Source organism: Aspergillus candidus (genome assembly GCF_002847045.1).
Source record: "Aspergillus candidus strain CBS 102.13 unplaced genomic scaffold BDW47scaffold_20, whole genome shotgun sequence".
NCBI classification, from domain to species: domain Eukaryota; kingdom Fungi; phylum Ascomycota; class Eurotiomycetes; order Eurotiales; family Aspergillaceae; genus Aspergillus; species Aspergillus candidus.
The window spans coordinates 19,686-39,934 of NW_020194025.1; the positions used below are offsets into that span (position 1 = coordinate 19,686).

General features: G+C 53.8%; 7 protein-coding genes and 1 non-coding gene across 8 annotated transcripts; 4 read left to right on the forward strand and 4 right to left on the reverse strand.

The window, feature by feature from the left end:
- The first annotated feature begins 195 nt into the window (after positions 1-195).
- On the forward strand, positions 196-2,100 carry BDW47DRAFT_105110 (uncharacterized protein). Its single transcript, XM_024812484.1, has 3 exons — positions 196-617; positions 676-1,197; positions 1,265-2,100. Exons 1-3 carry the CDS (start codon positions 535-537, stop codon positions 2,034-2,036), a joined length of 1,377 nt encoding a protein of 458 aa, XP_024672287.1. The 5' UTR covers positions 196-534; the 3' UTR covers positions 2,037-2,100.
- Positions 2,101-2,471: 371 nt separating this feature from the next.
- BDW47DRAFT_27543 (t-SNARE syntaxin) lies at positions 2,472-4,159 on the reverse strand. The gene is made up of 4 exons (XM_024818638.1): positions 3,572-4,159; positions 3,321-3,502; positions 2,701-3,264; positions 2,472-2,650 (listed from the first exon to the last, which is right to left on the reverse strand). The coding sequence occupies exons 1-4, from the start codon at positions 3,825-3,827 to the stop codon at positions 2,615-2,617; spliced, it is 1,038 nt and encodes a 345-aa protein (XP_024672288.1). The 5' UTR covers positions 3,828-4,159; the 3' UTR covers positions 2,472-2,614.
- A 208-nt stretch (positions 4,160-4,367) lies between these two features.
- Positions 4,368-7,298, forward strand: BDW47DRAFT_131526 (uncharacterized protein). The gene is made up of 2 exons (XM_024817331.1): positions 4,368-4,696; positions 4,762-7,298. Exons 1-2 carry the CDS (start codon positions 4,662-4,664, stop codon positions 7,067-7,069), a joined length of 2,343 nt encoding a protein of 780 aa, XP_024672289.1. The 5' UTR covers positions 4,368-4,661; the 3' UTR covers positions 7,070-7,298.
- Positions 7,299-7,526: 228 nt separating this feature from the next.
- On the forward strand, positions 7,527-9,446 carry BDW47DRAFT_125428 (uncharacterized protein; the record flags this gene model as incomplete). The annotated part of the gene is made up of 2 exons (XM_024816384.1): positions 7,527-7,589; positions 7,728-9,446. 2 exons carry the CDS (start codon positions 7,527-7,529, stop codon positions 9,444-9,446), a joined length of 1,782 nt encoding a protein of 593 aa, XP_024672290.1.
- A 417-nt stretch (positions 9,447-9,863) lies between these two features.
- On the reverse strand, positions 9,864-11,870 carry BDW47DRAFT_125429 (ABC1 kinase family protein; the record flags this gene model as incomplete). The annotated part of the gene is made up of 1 exon (XM_024816385.1): positions 9,864-11,870. The coding sequence occupies one exon, from the start codon at positions 11,868-11,870 to the stop codon at positions 9,864-9,866; it is 2,007 nt and encodes a 668-aa protein (XP_024672291.1).
- A 231-nt stretch (positions 11,871-12,101) lies between these two features.
- Positions 12,102-12,942, reverse strand: BDW47DRAFT_27565 (uncharacterized protein). The gene has a single exon (XM_024818639.1). The coding sequence runs from the start codon at positions 12,831-12,833 to the stop codon at positions 12,228-12,230; it is 606 nt and encodes a 201-aa protein (XP_024672292.1). The 5' UTR covers positions 12,834-12,942; the 3' UTR covers positions 12,102-12,227.
- A 3,246-nt stretch (positions 12,943-16,188) lies between these two features.
- Positions 16,189-16,846, forward strand: BDW47DRAFT_105124 (uncharacterized protein). Its single transcript, XM_024812485.1, has one exon. It carries the CDS (start codon positions 16,418-16,420, stop codon positions 16,646-16,648), a length of 231 nt encoding a protein of 76 aa, XP_024672293.1. The 5' UTR covers positions 16,189-16,417; the 3' UTR covers positions 16,649-16,846.
- A 578-nt stretch (positions 16,847-17,424) lies between these two features.
- Positions 17,425-17,514, reverse strand: BDW47DRAFT_t79. The gene has a single exon. It is a non-coding gene; the product is annotated as a tRNA-Asp (tRNA).
- Between the last annotated feature and the right edge of the window lie 2,735 nt (positions 17,515-20,249).

Here is a 20,249-nt window from a genome sequence, read left to right on the forward strand (position 1 = left end):
GGCTCTGCAAGACCAGTGAAGCAGACACTGATATCGATAGTGGAGACAGCCAGTGCACTGCGCAGGGCTGATTCAACATGAACGGCCCCACATATTTCTATTTATATCTACACGATCTTTAACATAGATGAACTGTCACTCCATCATTCCATGACAGAAAGTATATTCAAGCAGAGATCCTAGCTTTAAGCAGCAGCTATACTCACCTATAACAGGCAAAATATTGTTCTTGCAAATGGCGATGCCAAACTAGCTAGAACACGTACCAGCAAATCTTGCTGGGTGGCGTTTACATGACAATGACAGCATCTTCGGATCCAGCCGTTTCAAACAAATGAATCCATCCACCCACATCCACCTCATTCGACCAACCAACCGTGGGTCGTCGCTTCTTTAATCCAACTCATATCGGCCAGGGTCTGGCGCTGCTGAATAATCGCGGATTGTACCTGAGACAACAGTTGATCAAAGACAGCAGCCAACACGAGCCACAAAGTAGCCATCTTACCATCCCACGAAGATCATGCCAGAATCATGGGACTGCATGTTATCGGGCGCTTCCGCGACGCGATCCACCGGGTCAAAAAGTATGGAAAGCGACAGAGGAAGTTGACTTTGTATGTTGATACCATCACCACCCACGCGCATCGCATCCCTAACCGGCTGACATCGCAGACGTCAACCCGACGACCACCAGCAGCAGTCCATCTGGGAGCGACTTCCCGATAGCGTTCTGGTCGAGATCGCGTCTCACTGCAATCTGCTCGAAATTTACAGTCTTCTCTTAACGAGTCGCCTCGTCTCCCGGCGCATCAGGAAACGCGAATGCGCCATCGCCCAAGCCTGGCTCGACCGCCGTCGGCGCCACTACCACCACGTCGTCAACCCCATGGGCGTCTCTCCAGGAGACGACCTCACCTTCATCGCAGACCTGTTTCCCCCGCCCCCGCCCACGTACACGAACGATGGAGACGCCCCTGACGACCGGCCCGACTACACATTCGGGTACCTGGCTGACCTCACCCGATGCTGGACGACCTGCATCCGGCTGTCCTACTATCTCGCGGACCATGTCGTCCAACAGCATCTCCAGACTGATCCCGACGTGCAGCTGGTCTGGTCGTCGTCGAAAACGGAGAAAGAGCTCGTGTATAGTCGGGGGGTGGGGATGCTCCAGGCTCGCCTTCTTGCTCCAATGTACGTATCTACTTCCTTTCCCTCTATCAAGTCAATAATGGCCCCGTCAACTAACCTCGGAGAAAAGCACCCACCTTGCCTTCTTCCTCGAATCCACCGCCTCCGCGGCAGACAACGCCACCACCATCACCCCCCGAATCATAAAAACCCAACAATCCATCCTCCAACAGCCCCCCTTCACAGATACCCAAACCCTCCTCGCAACCCACCACACCATGACCCTCCTCTGCGCCTCCGCCCGCCGCCTCATGGCCCCCGACATCGCCTCCCCCTCCGTCAACAACTGGCTCAGTCTCCTCCTCACAACGTCCACCCTCGAGCGCCTCCTCGACCTCTTCAGAGCAGCCACAACCGACAACACGAACCCTCCTCCCTCCCACCGCACATACCCATCCTCATCCCCATCGTCCTCATCATTCTCATTCTCATTTCCATCCCCATCCCTATCATCCCCTTTAGCATCAGCAGTATCGGCCCTATCATCCCACCACCACCACACCACAAAACTCAAACACTCTTCCACGATCTCCATCCCCTCCTCAAGCTGGACTCCCCGCCGCGAATTCCTCTGGCGCATGCGCGACGACTGGGCTGAGTTTGTCGCGTTGTCGTCTCCCACGGTTCCTGATCCATCGTCCCCGAGGGGCCAGAGCCGCGCTGACAGGCGCGAGAGGCTATCGCTCGCACTGCCGGATTTACAGGGTGTGTGGTTTGGGGCGGCGCAGAAGGAGATGGTGCGGAGGGGGATTATTCCGCATGAAAGTGAGGAGAGTGTGCATATTTTGCATGGGTCGGGGGTGCGGTTGGGGTGTGTGTTTTGTGTGGATATGGGCTCTTGATTTACTTATTTCTACCTTTGACTTTAGTATTACTTTGTATTCGTGGGAAGAGAAGGGGGTAATAATACAGGTATATATTGTGGCTCTACGCTGCGTGAACATTATTTGTATAATACTTATTTATATAATATAAAAGTAAATTAGACCCCAGGTATCAACATTGGTCTATAGCAAACAGGATAGGATTATCAAAGGCAAATTTGAAACCAGTAAAAAAGAAAAGTAACACGGAAAAAAATGGAAAGAGGAAGATATTTACTACAATATCCAGACATGAAAAAAATCCCAGCTGATGGGTAAAGTAGGTGGCACATAGGACATAGGGAATCGGTTAATCAATTCGTCAATTAATCAATCAACGTCAAGCGAGAGATGGAGGTAGAGAGAGGTGAAACATAGAAAGAGATATTTGTCTACCCAGCCAAGAGAGATAAATAGGTAGGGATAGAGATAGAGGTAAAGGTAGAGATAGACATGTAATGTGGCAATGCTAAGGCTCGTCCAGCGCAGCGGACTCGGCCCCAAGGTGAATAGAAGATATTATTACATTAGTAAGTGGGTCAAGGATAAGGGCGTTTCTATCCTGATATCAACACCCAGAGAAGGAAAAAGATCTAGATTCGTTAGTATGAGATTGAAGGGTAGACGATGAAGAGTGGCATACCATCAAAACACCAAACATCTTCGCTATCAACCACCGATTCCCCTGGACACGTCCCCAGTATTTCATCAGCTCGCGCTGGGCGCCCTGCACGTTGTCGACCACGTCATCCGTGTTGGCGTCGATGCGCTGGATCATCTCCGATTGCTCGCTGACCATCTGCGCCAGCTGGCCGAAGATGCCGCCCAGTTCGCTGATGGTGCGCTCGATGGCGTCGATGGCTTCGCCGCGCGCCTGGATGTACGTGTTATTCGTCTGTGCCTCTTCCATCACCAGCAGCTGCTGGTCTGAGTGCATGTTCGGGCGGCCCAGTGGCGACGGGTTCGACGGTTCCAGCGTGAGAAGGTCCGACGCGCCGCCGGGCTGCGGCGTCCGGCGGCCCGAGGTGTTGTACAGCGGGGAGTCCGAGCGCTGCGTGTCGAGGGCGCTCTGGGATTTGGACGAGACGGACGAGACGAAGTTCTCCGTGCGCGATCGCGACGCCTGGATGTTTTTGGTGCGTACTTCTAGAACTTCTTTGAAGTTGGCGCCCACGTCGGCTAGCTTTCCTTGCAGCATGACCACCACCTAGATGGATCTGTTAGCGTCGGTGACACTAAAACCCTGATTCACGCCAAACCTACATTATCATTGTGCTCCCCTTCTTGGTCGGCCTTGGATCGGCTGGCCTTGGGATGTTGGGATTGCGTAAAGGCCTGCAGCGAGGCGATGTGCTGGTTGAGCGATGCCAGGTCGTGCTTGATGACATAGGTCAACTCGGAGATCTCCACCGGTCTGTCGTCGAAGAGGGTTTTTCGCTTTGCCACTGTTGATTTAATCCCCGTTAGCCAACTTGCCCCGCCATTTTCAAACTCAGAGAGCTCCTGTCACTCACATTCCGCCAACCGTTGCAATTTCGCCGTCGTTCCTGTGATCCCCCGCCCGATCTCCACCGCACGGCGGGCAAACTCCGACCTTCTCTTCTCTCCGGGTACCCCCGGCTCGGCGAACCCATTAGTCTGCCGTTTCTGTGCATCCGACAGAAGAGCCTGCCGCTGAGCTCCGACTTTGTTGGTGGTGAGGCGCTTCTGGGCCTGGCCGAGGATGGAGTTGAACTCGCTGGTGCGATCTTGTATGGAGGGGCCGGTCATCTTGTCGGTGGCTTGATCGTGAAGGATAGACGTTGTAATTTAGATAGATAATCCAGAGAGGTAATTCAAGTCGTGGCGTGTCTCGATCGGAGCGATATGTCGGGGTGGATCTAATCGTAGATAAGGAGGCAGGCAACCGGGAAACGTGTCTGGTTTCGTGGATGGGGGCGAAAGGCAGATAATCAAACGAGTGAGAAGAAACACAGTCAGATTGTGACCAAGAGAGAATCCACAAAATTAGACACAAATCCAGGCCATCACAGACAAAAAATGAGCAGAGGGAGATCGATGAGGCCGTTCTTACGTCGGTGTTTTCTTCTGCTGCGTTCGGGATGGATGATAATGAAGCCGTCCGATTCGGGCATAGCGCGGTCACACACGTGATGTACAAGACGCCACCTTACTCAGCCACCAGCCACCCGTTATGCAGGTCGAATAATGCACGGTCGTTCCCCTCAGGCAGCCACCTGCCTTAAATAGAAGGCCTCCTATTTGGTTCTTGGATCGTGATCTCGATCTATCTTCAGCTTCATCTTCATCTCGACCGAACTTGCCGCCACTACCTCGCTAATCCTTCCAACCATTCTTCGTTCTTTCCTTGTCACGGTTCTCTTTGCAATTTCGGGTTCTCCTTGACTTCCTTCCTCGACTACCCAACTCTCTCAATCCGGCCACGTCAATCTCCTCCCCCTGAAACGTCATCTCTGTGAAACACCGCCCGCCGCCGCCACCGTCAGCGTCTGCTCCTCTCCATCGATCCGATAGATCGTCTTCTCGCTTGGCGCTCTCCTATGCCGCTTCAACTCTTGATGCGGTCAGGAGTTTGTCCCCGTCATGGCGCATAATTGGAAACAACCGTATCAACCACTGTATGTTCCTACCTACCCTCCAGCAACCCCGAAAAGCACAGACACTGACCGGCGTCCTACTCTAGCTCCACTAACCACTCCAACTCCCCCGCCTCTCCTTACGGCGGTGGCGACACGCCGATTGCCTTTCGAACCAATGTGAACCGGGCCAAGACCAAACGATGGGTCGAAGCGAAGCAGTACTCCTACGATGGCAACGACTGGGGGGACGACGATGAGGAGGAAGAGGAGGACGATATCCCTCCCCTGCCCCCACACTCCAACAATGTAAACCACGCCCAGTCCAGGGACCAGGCCATCCCCGGACACGACGGTACCGGTCACGGTCGGTCACCCGAGAGACCCGGCGAGACGTCGCCCACGACCCCGATTGTGCGTCCCGTAGATATCTATAAGCGGATGCGCGAGGGGCCAGCAGGGTCGGCGGAGAGTCCATCCGCGGCCGTGGGTCCGTCCGCGACGGGCCCCAGGTCGAGCACCAACCTCTCGCCGGGCCCGGACGCCAGTGGTGACGATCCCACCCGTCTTCACCCCCAGGATCCTGCCACAGGGCCGTCCCCAACCCCGCTGCAGAGTCGAACCACACCCATCCTAGGCCTGCCCGATGTCAAACGTCTGTCGGGCTTTGGGTCAGATTTCATGAGCAAGCCGGCACCCGCCCCGGCTCCGGTCCCCGCCCCCGCCCCCGCCCCCGAAGAATCGCAGCAGAGCGCGCTGCACCATAACCCCTCGCTGGGATTTCGATCTATCGTCCATCAAGCGTTCGATGTCGAGACCCCAAGCACCGCGGTGGATAGCATGACGCGATCGAACAGCGCCAGCACGTCGGCGATCAGTCCCATCATGCCCCCCCGCGCCACAAGCGACACTCGGACCCCCACCATCACCGAGGAACCCGGCGAGGGCCTGTCCACACCCACGGAGCCTGTCCCGGGGTTCAAACCGGGCCATCGTCGGGACCTGAGTGTACCCAGTCCGGGGAACAGTCCGTCGCGGACGCCCATGATCACCACCGCGGACACCCCGGCCCAGCCGGCCGCCGCCGAAATGTCCCCAAGCACCCCGTTCGGCTCGCCTCTGGACCCCGCGGCGCCGCGACACCCCCCGATTGCCGAGTCGACCTCGTCCCCGCTGGCGGAGAAAGACCGACCGGCGCCGCTCAACATTGGTAGCATAGCCACCAACCAGCACAACCCAACTCCGGAAGTACCGATCATCGTCCCCAGCAGCAGCACCGAGACCTCGCCCCAGGACGCACGAAACGACCGGCTCCACCAGGAGATCATCCAGTCCTTGAGCCGCGAGAACACCCCATCCGACGACCCGCAGTCGCGGCCACAGACGGGCCGACCGGACAATCAACCAGACAATCAGCTGGACAGTCCGCCGGACAGTCTCATCCCCAGCGAGTATGAGCGGTACTGGACGGAGGGCCTCCCCACCAGTCCTCAGGACTCGCGGCCGAATGAGTCGGGCACCGCACCCGTCCCGCCCGTCCCGTCTGGCGCGCCCGAAGAGTCCCGGCCGCGGCTGGCGCGGCGGTTCTCCTGGGAGTCGACGTCATCTGGTGAGGAGGCCCCTCCGGCAGTGGACTCCCCTCCGGCGGTGGACGCCCTATCGCCTCCCATAGGGCCTATGCCGGGACAGTTTCCTGCGGGCCCGGCAGACGACAGCCCGCCGCCGCCCGCTGCCGCAGCCATTCCCCCCCCTGCGGAGGCGGAGGAGGAGCGCCCGCCCGTGGAGAAACCCAAGCTCACCATCATTCCACCTTCGGCGACGGACACCAGCAGCATCGGCTTTGAGCGACTGCCGGAAATGGTCCACCCGCCGCCGGCGGACGTGGGGCCGGTGGACGCGGGCCCGGTGGCGGACGTACCCCCGGCGGTGTTCGCTCCGACCGAATCCCCTTCGCTCGAGCCGAGTCTACTAGGATTCCGGGATATCCTCAACATGCCCCGATCGGAGGATCGGGTGCAGGCGTTTCACCAAACACGGACGCAGTTCGGGTCGATCGACACGGGGTTGAACCGGTGGATCCAGGTGGTGGTGCAGGCGCATCCGGAGCACCAGGATGTGGTGGCGCAGTCCCGAAAGCAGTCGACGGGGGAGCCCAAGGTGGTGGTGTCGCGGGGCAAGTTCCCGAAACTGCCGTCGCTGAGCGGGCCCTTCGGCGCGCACGGGGACGGCAGCCCGGGCGGGTCGGGCCACGCGCGACGGCCCTCGGGCCCAATACTGAACAAGCAGCAGGTGGAGCAACGCGGCAAAGAGTTGCTCCACACGGCAGGGATGTTGGGAGGACGGGCAGGGCAAACGGCCAAGGGATTATTTGCGCGGGGCCGCAGCAAGCTCAAGGGGAATGGGGCGGAGCAATAACTCTCTCACTCTCTCCCTCTCTCCCTCTCTCTCTCTTTCTATATGTTCTATCCTATTTTATCCTACTTTCTATTATGATTGGCGTTTGTTTCTGTTCTAGGTTCATGTTGATACGTTTGGGAAACCAGGGATCTTGTTCTTGATACCAGGGCGCTTAGAGATGTCTCGATATAAATAAAGCGGCAGAGAATTCCGAGGTTGGCGCTGATTGGTGCCTGAGGAGCATTGAGGCTGAGTCGAGGCAGCGAACGGGATGATCCTCAGGCTCTCTCGTTCCCCTCATTCTTCTCTCACTTCTTCACCTCTTCTTCTTTCCTCTCTTCTTCCTTTCCTTCTCTCTCTCTCTCTCTTTTTATCCTACCTCTCTCCTATCCTTTCATGATTCTATCATGGGGTTCCTTCATTCGAGGTCCCCCCTCTATCTCTTTACTCCCTGCCAGCCTCCTCATCATCCTCGATGAGCAGCCCCCACGACACTTCCTCCAAAGGGGGGAAGAAGAAGACCATGAACCGTCTGGGAGTGAGTTTTTTTTTTTTTTTTTTTCTTTTTTTCTTTTATTTTCCCTAGAGCACAGTCTATCATGATCATACAAGCGGGAAAGAAAAGCAAACCAACGGGAAATGCAAAAAGAGGAAATAAACAAAACTAATCCTTCAGGCTTTCTTCAATCGTCCCCGCTCAACCTCGCCCGGCGCATCCCTGGGCGCCAATCCTGACTCCGCCACCGCGCCCGAGGACTCCCCCGGCGACACTTCCCACCTGCGTCCCCTCACAGCCGGCCCCAGCGAAACCCGGACGGCCAGTCTCTCCTCCTCACGCTTCCCCTCGGCCGTCGATCTCAATCCCCGTCCTCATTCCGACATCGCCATTTCTCAAGACTCCCTCTCCCCGCCCCTCCGCCCCCCACCGTTGTCGGCTGCCAGCGCCGACGGCTTCTTCGACCCCGAGTCCTTCTCCCGCTTCCGCGACTACCGACAAACCGACGACGCCATCGCCCGATTGATTTCGTCGGAAAATGTCCAGCGCGGTGTCGGCGGCGTGCACCGCATCCCCTCGACGTCCTCGGGTTCTGTCTCCTCCGTATCGCGGTCCGGGTCCGCGCGCGAGTCCACGGCGGGCCCGCTGACCGGCACCCGGACCGGCACGGCGTCGTCTGGCGGCTGGGGGTCCGGCTCCGGGTCGGGATCGCTGTCAGGATGGGGGTCAGGATCAGGGTCCGGCTCGTCAGGGGATCCCCTGTTCGCGGGGGCTTTCCCACCCCCTCCTGCTACTGCTGCGACTGCCCCCGCCGCCGGCAGTGCCACCACGGCCGGAAGCCTCTCTTCATCCTCCATCGTGGAGACGCCCTTCCCGCTACGACACCACGCCTCGACAGGCTCCTACCCCGTCCGCCTCCCCCAGCGCCCGCCGCACCTAGCCTCCCACCAGCGCACCCAAACCTACACCCCGCCCCCCGCCCCGCACTGGCGCTACCCCCTCAGCCCCACCACCCGGGCACTCACCTTCTCCCCCTCAGACGAGATCCCGCTCCCCCGCGGCCGCAGCCCGCGCGGTCGCGACGAGCGCACCTACGCGCAAGACCTCCACCTCCGCTCGCGCTCCCCCAAAGCATTCGCACCTCGCCCCGAAGAGCGCCAAATCCCCAGCGCCGACTTCTCCGACCCAGCCTACCGCCTCGGCACCTTCAACCAAATGGACAAGGGCAAGCGCGTCAGCCGCGTCGGCGACCAAGAGCGACCCTGGCTCCTGACCATCCCAGGCGTCGACGACGACGACACCAACACCACCACCACCATCAACAACGATGACATGTCAATCGCCCCGCGCCGCCGTCGCACAACCGGCGACCACCGGCGCCTCACCCCCTACCAAGCCGCACGACAAGTCCTGGCGGAGGAACAAGAACCCCCAGGCCCAGACGAGCGCCTCCCCACCTACGAAGAAGACGTCATCGCGCACTATCACCACCTCACACGGCCACAGCAAGAGTACTACCAGCAGAAGGAAGCCGACGAAGTCGACGACTACAGCAACTACAGCGCCGTCGATGAAAAGGCCAGCATCCGATACACTCTCGACGACGAAATGTCCCGGTGCAGATCACCACCACCACCACCACCACCACCACCATTACCACCCAGCGAGCTCCCCGCAGAGCTAGACGCCGCCCACCCCGCAGAACCAGACGCCACCCGCCCCGCCGAACTAGATACCGTCCACCCCACGCGCGGCCACATCCCGGTTGTCACGCGCTCAAGGGAGCCCGTCGAGTTACCTGTGCGGATCGACGGCGACGAGGGCGACGAGATCAGGATGTCCAGTACGGCTTATCCGGGGCAGGAGTGGCGGCCTGTAGGATATTCCGAGTATGATTAGCTTATCTCTGGGATAGGAAGGGAGTAGTCACAATGTGTGTGTATGCACTGTGAAGGGGTAGTTGGTTGTGTTCTGTTCTATGTGCCATGAGCAAACGAGTCATGTAGTTTATATAATCCCATTCACTACTTACTTATTTATTTCACTGAAGTAAAGCATAAATGTGTAGATCTCTCATTTTAAACTCATTTTGTTTATACTCGGGGAGAGAGCTGGATCTAAGATTCTATTACATTACCTATCTACTAGAGCAGAGATGTGTACATATTTATAGATACATCTATAATCAGTCATCGTCACCACCCAAAGGGATAAAAAAAAAATAGAAAAAAAAACCATCATCATCAAGATCAACACCGACATCAAAAAAGAAATCATCAAATAAAGAGAACAACGAAAAGAAAACGGAGAGAGAAATCACCCCTCAAAAACATTCTGCGTCAACTCAACCCCCATATCCTTCGCCATGCCCCTCATCTGCTCCTCAAGACTATCCTCCATGCCGCCGCCCAGATGCAAAAACTGCCTTATCTTCGTGAACCAGAAGAACAAGTCCGACGAGAACAGCACCACCTTGAACAGGATGTGGCGGGCGAAATTCCGCATTTTCTCCCCGGTGGGCAGGTCCGGGCTTTCGACGAGGGCGCGGCTCGCCCATGTGCCTGTTATCTTGACGCGGTTGACGGGGGAGCCGAGGAATTGGTTGTTGGCTTGGACGATGCGCAGGTTGCGGCCGATGAAGATCAGCGCGTGCGGCCACTTGGACTCGTCGCCGAGGATTTGGCGGATGGAGCGGCGGGCGGCTTGTTGCATTTCGTAGTGGCGGCGGGCGTGGTCGTGTTGGGAGAGGTTCTCGAAGTGTTGGGCTGTGGAGAGGTCGCCGCCGCGGTAGGGGCGCATGAGGGTTGCGGAGGCGAAGATGTCGGGGTTGGTGACGCCCCATTGGTGGACGATTTCGTTGAGGGTTGTGTTGTCGAATGTGAGGAGCGCTTTCCAGAAGCGGGCGTATTGGTGCCGGAAGGGCGTGTCCATGTGGATGTAGAGGCCGTGGTCGATGAGGACGAGCTCGGCGCGGCCTGAGGGTTGGCGGCGGACGAAGATGTTGCCTGGGTGGGGGTCGCAGTGCACGATGCCCCAGAGGAACATCTGGGCGGAGAACAGGTCGACCATGGTCGTCATGACGTCTTTGAGGGACACTCCGAGGCCGCCGCGGCGGGAGGGGCCGCGCCAGGCGTCACGGTCGGGTTTGAGCTGGTCGTGATCGAGCTGGGTGCCGGTGGGGCTGCGTGCGGTGGTGGGTGAGGGGGAGTCGTCGAGGGGCGTCCCGCCGCACCCTGGGCTGCCGCGGTGCCAGCCGCCACGCCAGGACCGCGTGAGGGCGTCCTTGTCCCAGAGACGGACGCCCTCGATCCACTCGGCGGTCATGACGCGCTTGGAGCTGAGCTCGCGGTAGACATTGGGGATGTAGACGCGGCCGCGGAGGCGGGGCTCGCCGGCGACGAGGCGGGCCATGGTCTCGGAGTTGTCGGCCTCGTTCTCAAAGTCGGTCTCGAGGGAGAGGCGCTCGCTGACGTAGGGGACAAGACTGTAGAAGGGGATGTCGAAGATGCGGCTGTAGATCCAGGTGACAACCTTGAAGGCCCAGAGATCCCACTCCAGCTGCTTGGCGATCTCGCGCTTCTGGATCTTGATGGCGACCTCGCGGCCGTCGGCGAGACGCGCCCAGTGCACCTGGGCGACGCTGGCGCTGGCGCGGGCGCGCCGTTCCATGAGTCCTTTGTCTGGGTCGCCTTGGAAGGAGACGCCGAAGACCTCCTCGGCGGAGCGGCCAAAGTCCTCGCGAATGACGGCCTCGACGTCCTTCCAGTCGTTCTGGGGGGCGTCGTCGAACATGCGAGCGAACATGCGCTGGAACTCCGGGGGGAGGATGGCGGACTGCATGGCGATGGCCTGGCCGATCTTCAGGTAGAGTCCACCATTCTGACGTAGCAAGTCCGACAGCCGTTCGGCGTTGCGCGTGTGTAACGCATTGATGGAGGCGGCCAGTAGAGGCTCGGGGCGGAAGTTGATCTTATAGTCGAGGGCGACGAAGATGCCCAGCGCAAAGGTGCGCACGGTACGGGTGACCGCCGCGGCGTAGAAGTGGGTGTCGACTAGGTAGACGGTGCCCGTGGCGAGGGAGAGATAGAACAGACGGCGCAGCCATCTCCGGGTGCGGGTGTAGCTCTTGGCGGGGACGGGTCGGCCGAGGGAGCTCGGGGAGGGGGGGACGAAGGGTTGGAATCTACCGGGATGGACGAACCGGCGGGGAGAGAGGTGTCGACAGGGAGGGAAGATAGATGGTGTGAGGGGGCGTACGAGAGAGCGTGAGGGTGTGACGGTGGGAGATCGCAGGGCGCGAAGGGCCCGTGGGAGTGACGCCATAGCCGGATCAGGGAGGGGGCATGGCTCAATTGACAGGTAATACTGGTAGATGGGAAGGTGAAGGGAGAATATGAGAGAGAAGAGAAGAATCAAGGATAGAAAAAATGAAGAGAAGGGAAGGGAAGGGAAGAAAAGATGAGGAGAAAGATGGAGAGAAGTTGAGTGAGATGAGAAAGATGAGGAGAAAGTAAGAAACGATGAGGTCGGAACTGTCGGCCTTACAATCTCCGTGGTTGCCTTATTTATACATTCATTTCTAGACAACTTTATAGCCAACACTCATACTCATATACATATATATAGACAAATAGATCAATAACAAGGAAAAGGAAATATCAACATAAATCTAAGATCAAATCAAACCCCCATATTCACCCCCATCCCATCCCAATTCGTATCCAACACCTGCATCCCATCCTCCAGATTCTGACACGCCTGCGCATACTCCCGCATATTCCCCGGAATAGTCTCCTGCCACAACTCATCCTGGTTCAAAAAATCATACTGCTCCTTGCAAATCGCATCCGACACCATCGGCAACAAAGTCGGCACGCTCAGCAGCGCCGACCGCAAAAAGGTCTTCTTGAAGCAATTCCCGAACCCGGCCAGCGTGTCGTCATCGGAGCAGATATCGCGGCCCCCGAGCAGCGGACCGCAGCGCGTCTTGATGCTGTTGGCCGCCTCGTCGCCCATGCGGATCAGCGCGTCCTCTTCTTGCGGGGCGCGCAGCCGCCGGGCGATATCCCGGGCGGCGGGCACGAAGGTGTTGTTGCGGGCCCAGAGGTCCCAGTGCGGGATGGTCGGTTTACATCCGACGTCGCAGATCTCGCGCTGGAAGTGGTAGAAGATGTCGCTGGGGCGGCCCACCAGGGCGGCGACGACTTTGATGCAGGAGGTGCCGAGTGCCGAGGCGATGGGGAGGAGGAGGAGGGGGAGGAGGGGCAACAGTCCCCGGAGATACATTTTGATATTCGATGGGATGTATTATGTCCGTAAGATATATTGAGGGGTAGTCAATCGTATGATCAAAGGAGGATAGAAGAAGTCTGAAGAGAAAGAAAAGGAGGAGAAGAGAAGAAGATGGAGTCGATCTGGGGAAAAAGTTCGGAGAGAGCGAGAATCACAGGCATTTCCCGATCAGGAGATGATTGACCTGTGTCCCCGCGTTCTAGATTACTCTATTATCAGGAGATTCTGGGTTGAATCTGAGATTGACTCGATTTCACATTCACGCATATGCAGTCATAATTGAGATATTCCGAGGTTGAAGATTCGTCTGGACTCATACCCCAGGCAGATAATGACTTGGTGGAGGATTACCACAAATCCGATAGATATCATGTTTGTGCTTCGTAAGTAACCTCATATTCAATGCGACATGATCTAATTCAATAATCTAAATACATGACCGTGATGGAACCGGTGCCATATCCGACATCATCCCCGACCATCAAATATCCTCCTCAATTTATCCCCACCTTGCCAAAGCAGCACAACCCACGAAGAGCACGGTTGAGGTCCAGAAAGGTGGTGGATTCAACCATGCGTCTTTGAAGCAGCACGACGCATGATCTCAAAGAGGATCCCCTGGTGTTTCTTCCAAATCGTCCTATATCAAGGGACGGTGGAGAACACCGTATACGGGAGACAAAGACCATGAAGAGCCAGAGTGGCTTATCCAGTCTCTCAAGTCCGTACCCAATACTACCCGTGTTCATTATGTCGGAAAGATCTGTCGTAAAGATTCTTTGCGCCAAAGTCAAGCAACAAGATGTATAGATGTATACTCATGAAGCCCATCTAGCAGAGAATGAATCACAGCAAGAATTCGAGGAAAGATACATGCAGGCCATGCCGAATCAAGATAGAAAGCTTGAAAGGCGAACGAGTCCTATATTCCTGTGTATCTATTTGGTCTTCTACCACAAGATTCGGCACATCATCCTCAACGACCCAATCATGTCTGGGCTTGACAACTGTCTTTCATCATCAGAGACGAGTCGTCATCTCCACAGCCTGTAGTTGAACAATCCGCCGGACTTCAAGTCCATAAATGCCAAATTTTCCTCAGGTAGAGTTTAGCCATCGGAATTCGGTTTGCAGCTCGTGCGGAAACAATCCCGGCACCAAAGATGCGTAATTGCTCATGTCTCTGGTCGTGTCAGGTTCCGAACTGACCGCTCGGTCTGGCTGGCATAATGGAAGTACCGTTGTTTGTCGTCCAGAAGGGAGGACTCCCACCATCTCCATCATGCACAACACCCATATATGAGCTCGAAGCCGAATGTAAGCTCAGAATTGTTAATTTGCAGTCACAAGCTTGACCTTATCAGCTGGCCAAGACAGCACGCCACATGCGTGGAAGCGTGGTTTGTCGTGTTGTCTTTGGCTAGTGCCAATTGTTTTGAAGTTGATGTCTAGACGATTGACGGAGATATGAGATGACTGAAAAGTCGCTGTCATATGCTGAGGGATTATCGCACTAGCCAAAGACAACACGCCACATGCATGGGGTCATTTCCTGTCGTGTTGTCTTTTGGCCAGTGCCACATTGCTGGCTAGGGTCTTTCCACGACCATTTGACGTCGATATGAGATTGATCGACTCCTTGTTTGAGTGTTCTCACGGATGGAAATTCGGCTGGGGTTTTTACCTGCTTAGCTTTTTCAACTTCCCAAGCCAGCAGCCACATGCGTGGAAACGTGGTTTGTCATGTTCAATAAATGAACATGCCAACAGTCGTTTGCAGTTTCGGTCAAACAGATTGACATTGACACGGCGATTGATTGAATTGCTGCTGTCGTCTTCAACTGACGGGCTCTCTGCATAACCCAGACAACACGCCACATGCGTGAAAGCGTGGCTTGTCGTGTTGTCTTTTGACCAGTGCAAGATTACTGGCTGTCTGGTGTCTTTCTCAAGATAAGTGACATTGGCATGGCAATTTCTCTCTTTTAGAAAGCAATCACCAGCCGGGATGATTGCACCCTGCGAGCTCGGCGGCCGTTTACCCCAGTATTAGGATAATAATGTATACCCTGTCGACAGATCAAATCTCTTGGTTGTGGTAAAAGGCCAAATAAACCAATAACCTTGAACCAGGCCAGCTGCACCACCCCGACCCCGTGCAATCCTGTCATATGACAAACTATCTGCCAAAGAACGACAGCCCCGAATGTCTGCAGGGAGAGTTTATCCACCGACTTCGGTCTGAGAAGTGACGTCAGCAAGGACTATTTCGAATATGAGACCGGTTGGGCTGAGCCTTTGAAATGACAGGTCGCAAATCGTTCGGACACACCAGCCACTTTCACTGTCCCATGACTTGCGTCAGGACGAATATTGCTTCGTCTTTGACTTCAAACCCTAGTGAAAAAGATGGTTTATCAATGCTAACCCTATTAGCACAGATTTGCAACAGGGACCCAACACCTTGAATATCACGAGATATCAAATGGTATGCTGTTAGGGTCTCGCACGAAAACTGTGTCCATCTTTCCGATCAAGTGTGGATGACATCTGTCATGCCACTGACCAGTATCGGTTCGATATTTTGGCGCAGCACTGATATCTTGACAATATCCATTTATTGACTTGGAGCAGCAGTATCAGTAGTAGCAATGCCGCAGACGCGTTGTGCAGCAGTATCAATAGCAGCAATGCCGCAGACGCGTTATGCTGCTGCTCCAATGCAGGCTTTGGCCAGAACCATCGTTTTGACGTGACATGAATAGGTCTGCCGAAACGACTCTTTGTTCTTCATTGCCAAGCCTTTGGAGCAGCAGCATCAGACACGGAGTACTACCAGGAGCAGCAATGACAGCATCAGGGTCAAAAGCAGCAATGCTACAAAAGAGTCCCATACTTGGACGGATGAGTCAACTCTGTATCGCGCGTTGAACATTGTTCGACTCCTGATGATAGAAGGGTTCGCATGCAGACGATTAAAGTGGCCAATATTGAAGCCAACTCTTCACCAAATAGCGGAAGTCAGGACACGCAATATGTCATATAGGGCACCAGTGCCTATGTCAAGGTTGAATAGCAACAGGAAGATCGAAGCACTCAGGGCAAGTCAATGAGTTATATAGTCGACGCTCAAAGCCGTCGTCCAGAAGCACAGCGACCGACGCGTATTCTAGGCAAAGGATCCGCCAGCGGCATCTCATCCTGGAAGTTTCAAAATTGACTTGAATCCAGGTCTTGTTTGTAGTGTGTCCGCTGGAAATGTCGTTCGTTAACCGATACAACAGCCAGAGATGTATTGAAGGCGTTGCCCATCTTATGTCTTAAGTGAAGCCAAACGGTTGAGGCAGCCAGAGCTGTATGGTGGCATATGCTGTCCTTCTTCTGCTGGCACGCAACCAGCCGTGACTCGAAGCGTGAAGCATCGAGTATTCAGCAGTGACAGCCTCAGAGCTAAACCTGTGATCCCAACTATTCTCAATCCCATGTCCCACGACAAGGACGGTCGCAAAGCGCAGGGCCAATGATCCATGCAGACAGTTTCGTCCATGTAGAAATTTGTAGGATTTGCCAGGCTTGTCATGAGCATATCATGGCCAAGGGCACATAACTGCAAAGCACACCGCACCATTCCCAGAACACCGTCCAGTGCTGCCCTCATGCAGGAGAAAATATTCCTAGCAACGCCCGTGCGTTTTGTTGCAAAGCGCCGGATGCAAGTCAAAAAGTCAACACGGCCGTCTATGGACAAAGTGTTTCGACTTTCGGCAAGTCGGGCATCTCGATGTCATTATCGCTTCTTCGACTTATAGCCGAAGAAATGTCAAGGAGACGGCGATACACCGTATACGGGAGACAAATACCATGAAGAACCAGAGCGATTAATCCTGTGGGAAACCACATAAATGGTTGTGTTTCTCTCGGTCGTATTTCAGAGGACTGATTGGCAGTAATAAAGCTGGTCATCAAATGGGGACGACAACAACACCCTCTCGCTAGGGCGTGATGAGTGCGGTCCATCATATGTGTATCCGATGGACGGTTGAATCGGACGAACCAAAAGTTCTATCCACGATGGGTGTGAAGCAAGGGGGGCATTTCCAGGAGACATGGTCTTGTGGATCCGTCCAATCCCTTTTCAAGGCACAAGAATGCTGGTGGTCCACAAGCTTGGCCAACATGACCTCTGGATCCGACAGTCCAGTGTCATTGTATACCTCCAAGCGAAGGGACATGATAATAATCATAATAGTCCAAAGTAGAGTGGAGCAAGTGTAGACGACTAGAACTCATCTAGCACAAGACGATAGACATTGACATGGCGATGCTGTCTGTCAAGAAGGCACCACCAGCCAGGATGATTGGACTCGGCGGACTTGGTGCGTGACTTGATCCCGGAATTGGGATAAGCACATAGTTTGAAGGAGGGCCCTTATTCGGATACTCTATTCCAAAACGCAGCGTACATGAGAATGATCAAAAACATCTGCAATAAAAGAAGGGAATTACCACTCGGCTGCACACTTTGGCCTTTGTGAGTAGTCCTATCTCAGGGAGACAAAAAGAAAGAAAGAATAAAAAAAGAAATCTCCCCGACTGGGAGTCGAACCCAGGTCTCCCGCGCTTGTAAGGACTAATCCATGACAAGCGGAAATCATGACCGTTAGACCATCGAGGACTTGATATCATGTGATTCTTGGATGGAATTATATCCTGGTGATAATCTTCGATCGGGTGGTATGTCCTTTCAAGCACGGGAAGTTGGAGGTAAAGACGGTGTAGGGAGAAAACTGAAAGGGTGATGAGAGTCTTGTAAGCCAGATGAGGTAGGCATAGTGTCGTGTTCAAATGTCAGTTTGGAAAGAAAAGACGAGGGTTCATCACAGTGTGTGGATAAGGATGTGACATGAAGAAGTACAGAAAGGAGATGAGAAGAAAGCATCAAAGCAAAAACAAAAGAAAAAGATAAACAATGTGTAGTGTAGTGTTGGTCACGTAGGCTACACTGTCATGAAGGAATCGGCATGGCGATTGCCGCCGAGGGCAACACGTCCACAATGATGAACAGAGACACGTATTTGTTCGCAACAGTGGAATCACTATGCTTCAGTCCCAGGCCAGTATGATTCCTGTTTCCCTGTATAGGATTATTTGACTGTGTGATGACTCCTAGTCTCATGGAGTAGATGGTTGAGTAGGAGGTCTAATAGTATCCATCACCAGTCAGTTCCTGTAGATGTAGGAGATGTAGAAATGTAGATTCAGACTTACCAGTCCCTTTTTTTCAAAATGCTAGAAAGCTCTCGGAAATGTTACGTTGTGGGATTTGTAGAAATATGATACGATGTGGAAAGTGGAGAGATTTGATATGAGAAGTGGATTGGGTTTACTATCCTTGATGAAGATCAGGATAGAAGCAAGAGGAGATGTGGAGAGGAAGAAGAAGAAGGTTGGATGAGATGGGAATCAGCCCTCTTTATATAGACAGAAAAATTGAACACATCTCCTGTTCCAGAGATATCATTGTTGTTATGGAAGTGATGGTGTTGTGAAGTGATCGCTTTGGTGATGGTGTACTCACCCATCACTGTCAACGCCAGATAGGATTGAAAGATCACTTTCTTTCTTCACCTGACTTTGGATTATATTAAGTTGACATTGTCACTCAAACTTTCTCTTCTTCATCTTTCTTTTTTTTACTTGATCTTGTGATGATTAAACTAACATGTTCAAACAGATGAAAGATACTATAACTTCAAGTTAGGGTTGAGTAAACAACAGTAGACTGTCCATTCGGTAGTGTCTACTATGTCAATTTTGCTGCTTCAATCAAAATCTACCGCAGTATGGCATGATATCTCCAATCCATTCTTCCATATAACGATAGAACAAATTGCACATGGTGGTATGTATAGTATACGGACGTCTGACATGGATAGCATCAACCTATGTCTATGGCAGTTCGACGAGTGTATAGAACGGGACGTAACTACGACTGTTGACACTTTAGGGAAGACTTTACAGACAGATCTCTACTACATTCTTTTCGAGTCAAAAGGACCCCCATCCATAAGGGGCATCTCTAAAAAGTAGTAAGTTCAGCAAAACACCATCACCTACAGCTTCACACCCAGCTAAGGGTATCAAGATCTACCGCCCTCTCTCAACCAAGTCAAAATCTTGATGCAAGCAATCCCAGTAAAGATACAACAACGACACCTACAGGCACATGAAATCAATCAACGGCCATGACAACACGGCCTGATCTTGAACATCTCATCATCAGTTCTTACAACGATACGATACCACATACGCCATTGCCACTGCATTGCCATCCCCTTACCAAGACATACGAAACAGCGACGGCTAACAGTCGCTCAGCATAACTTTGACACGACCTGCATAAATCTTCTACCTTCCAACAAGAATACAACACCTACCTACCTACCTACCTACCTATCTATCAAGCCAGAGACAACCACAGAGGTGACAACTCATCCCACCGGCCTATTACCCCAGTCAGAAGCACTTGCTTACCCCAACTACATCCCACACTCAAGACGAAAGAATCACGCAATCATCTATCATCTACACGATGCATTATCTATATTAGTATAAGCTTAGACCTACGTAGCACTGACTAGCCAGCTGCAAGTTCAAACTTAAACTTAGAAGCAAGCGAAGACAGAGCATACAAAATACAGTAGGGTGTAGGTAGTAAGCTATAGCTAACTAGGTAAGTACATGCTAGCTAGCTAGCTAGTTAGTAGCTGACCCCTCACAACACCCAACAGTCAACTTTCTGTCGTCATCAACGGCAGTAAGTATCTACACGGTATACCGACGCGACTCACGAGCCGACACCCCCACAGCAGTGATAGACGTAAACGTAGGCTAGGCGAGGAGCCTACATCAACTAACCAACGTCCCTCGTCTCTCCATCATCTGTACAAAATACATTATCACGGTATTTACTACCACTACCAAATAAGGTAAAAAGAACACTCAGTTAAACACAACCACCAAAGAGAAGACCAACCAACCACACCTCATAGATTAAAGCCCCATCAGCACACACTCAGGTGATCAAAAACAGACCCACCCACTAAGCACCTCTACTCCCACCTCCTATGGAGCCAACCCACCAAGGAAGTTAGTAGCAGGTTGAAAACCAGGAACCACTAAACTAGCCAGCTCCAGATAGATAGCATCAGCTATTAGCTATTAGTTAGCTAAGGTATTAGCTAAGATATTAGCTTAGAGCTACCTACTCCGTGGATACTACTCCGTAGTCTGTAGATACAGAGATAGAGAAAACAATAACAAACAACAACAAACACTCTCCACTATACCCACAACCCACACAATCCAATCCAATCCAATCCAACCCAATCCACACGAGTCACATCCAAC

Excerpts from the sequence above, each read along its gene's own strand:
- BDW47DRAFT_105110 (XM_024812484.1), top strand. The coding sequence starts at position 535 with ATGGGACTGCATGTTATCGGGCGCTTCCGCGACGCGATCCACCGGGTC. Across the intron at positions 618-675 it reads CGACAGAGGAAGTTGACTTT|ACGTCAACCCGACGACCACC; the intron begins GTATGTTGATAC and ends CTGACATCGCAG. Across the intron at positions 1,198-1,264 it reads GCTCGCCTTCTTGCTCCAAT|CACCCACCTTGCCTTCTTCC; the intron begins GTACGTATCTAC and ends CTCGGAGAAAAG.
- BDW47DRAFT_27543 (XM_024818638.1), bottom strand. The coding sequence starts at position 3,827 with ATGACCGGCCCCTCCATACAAGATCGCACCAGCGAGTTCAACTCCATC. Across the intron at positions 3,503-3,571 it reads ATTGCAACGGTTGGCGGAAT|TGGCAAAGCGAAAAACCCTC; the intron begins GTGAGTGACAGG and ends TTAAATCAACAG. Across the intron at positions 2,651-2,700 it reads AGATGTTTGGTGTTTTGATG|ATCTTTTTCCTTCTCTGGGT; the intron begins GTATGCCACTCT and ends TAACGAATCTAG.
- BDW47DRAFT_131526 (XM_024817331.1), top strand. The coding sequence starts at position 4,662 with ATGGCGCATAATTGGAAACAACCGTATCAACCACT. Across the intron at positions 4,697-4,761 it reads AAACAACCGTATCAACCACT|CTCCACTAACCACTCCAACT; the intron begins GTATGTTCCTAC and ends GTCCTACTCTAG.
- BDW47DRAFT_27565 (XM_024818639.1), bottom strand. The coding sequence starts at position 12,833 with ATGTATCTCCGGGGACTGTTGCCCCTCCTCCCCCTCCTCCTCCTCCCC.
- BDW47DRAFT_105124 (XM_024812485.1), top strand. The coding sequence starts at position 16,418 with ATGAGCATATCATGGCCAAGGGCACATAACTGCAAAGCACACCGCACC.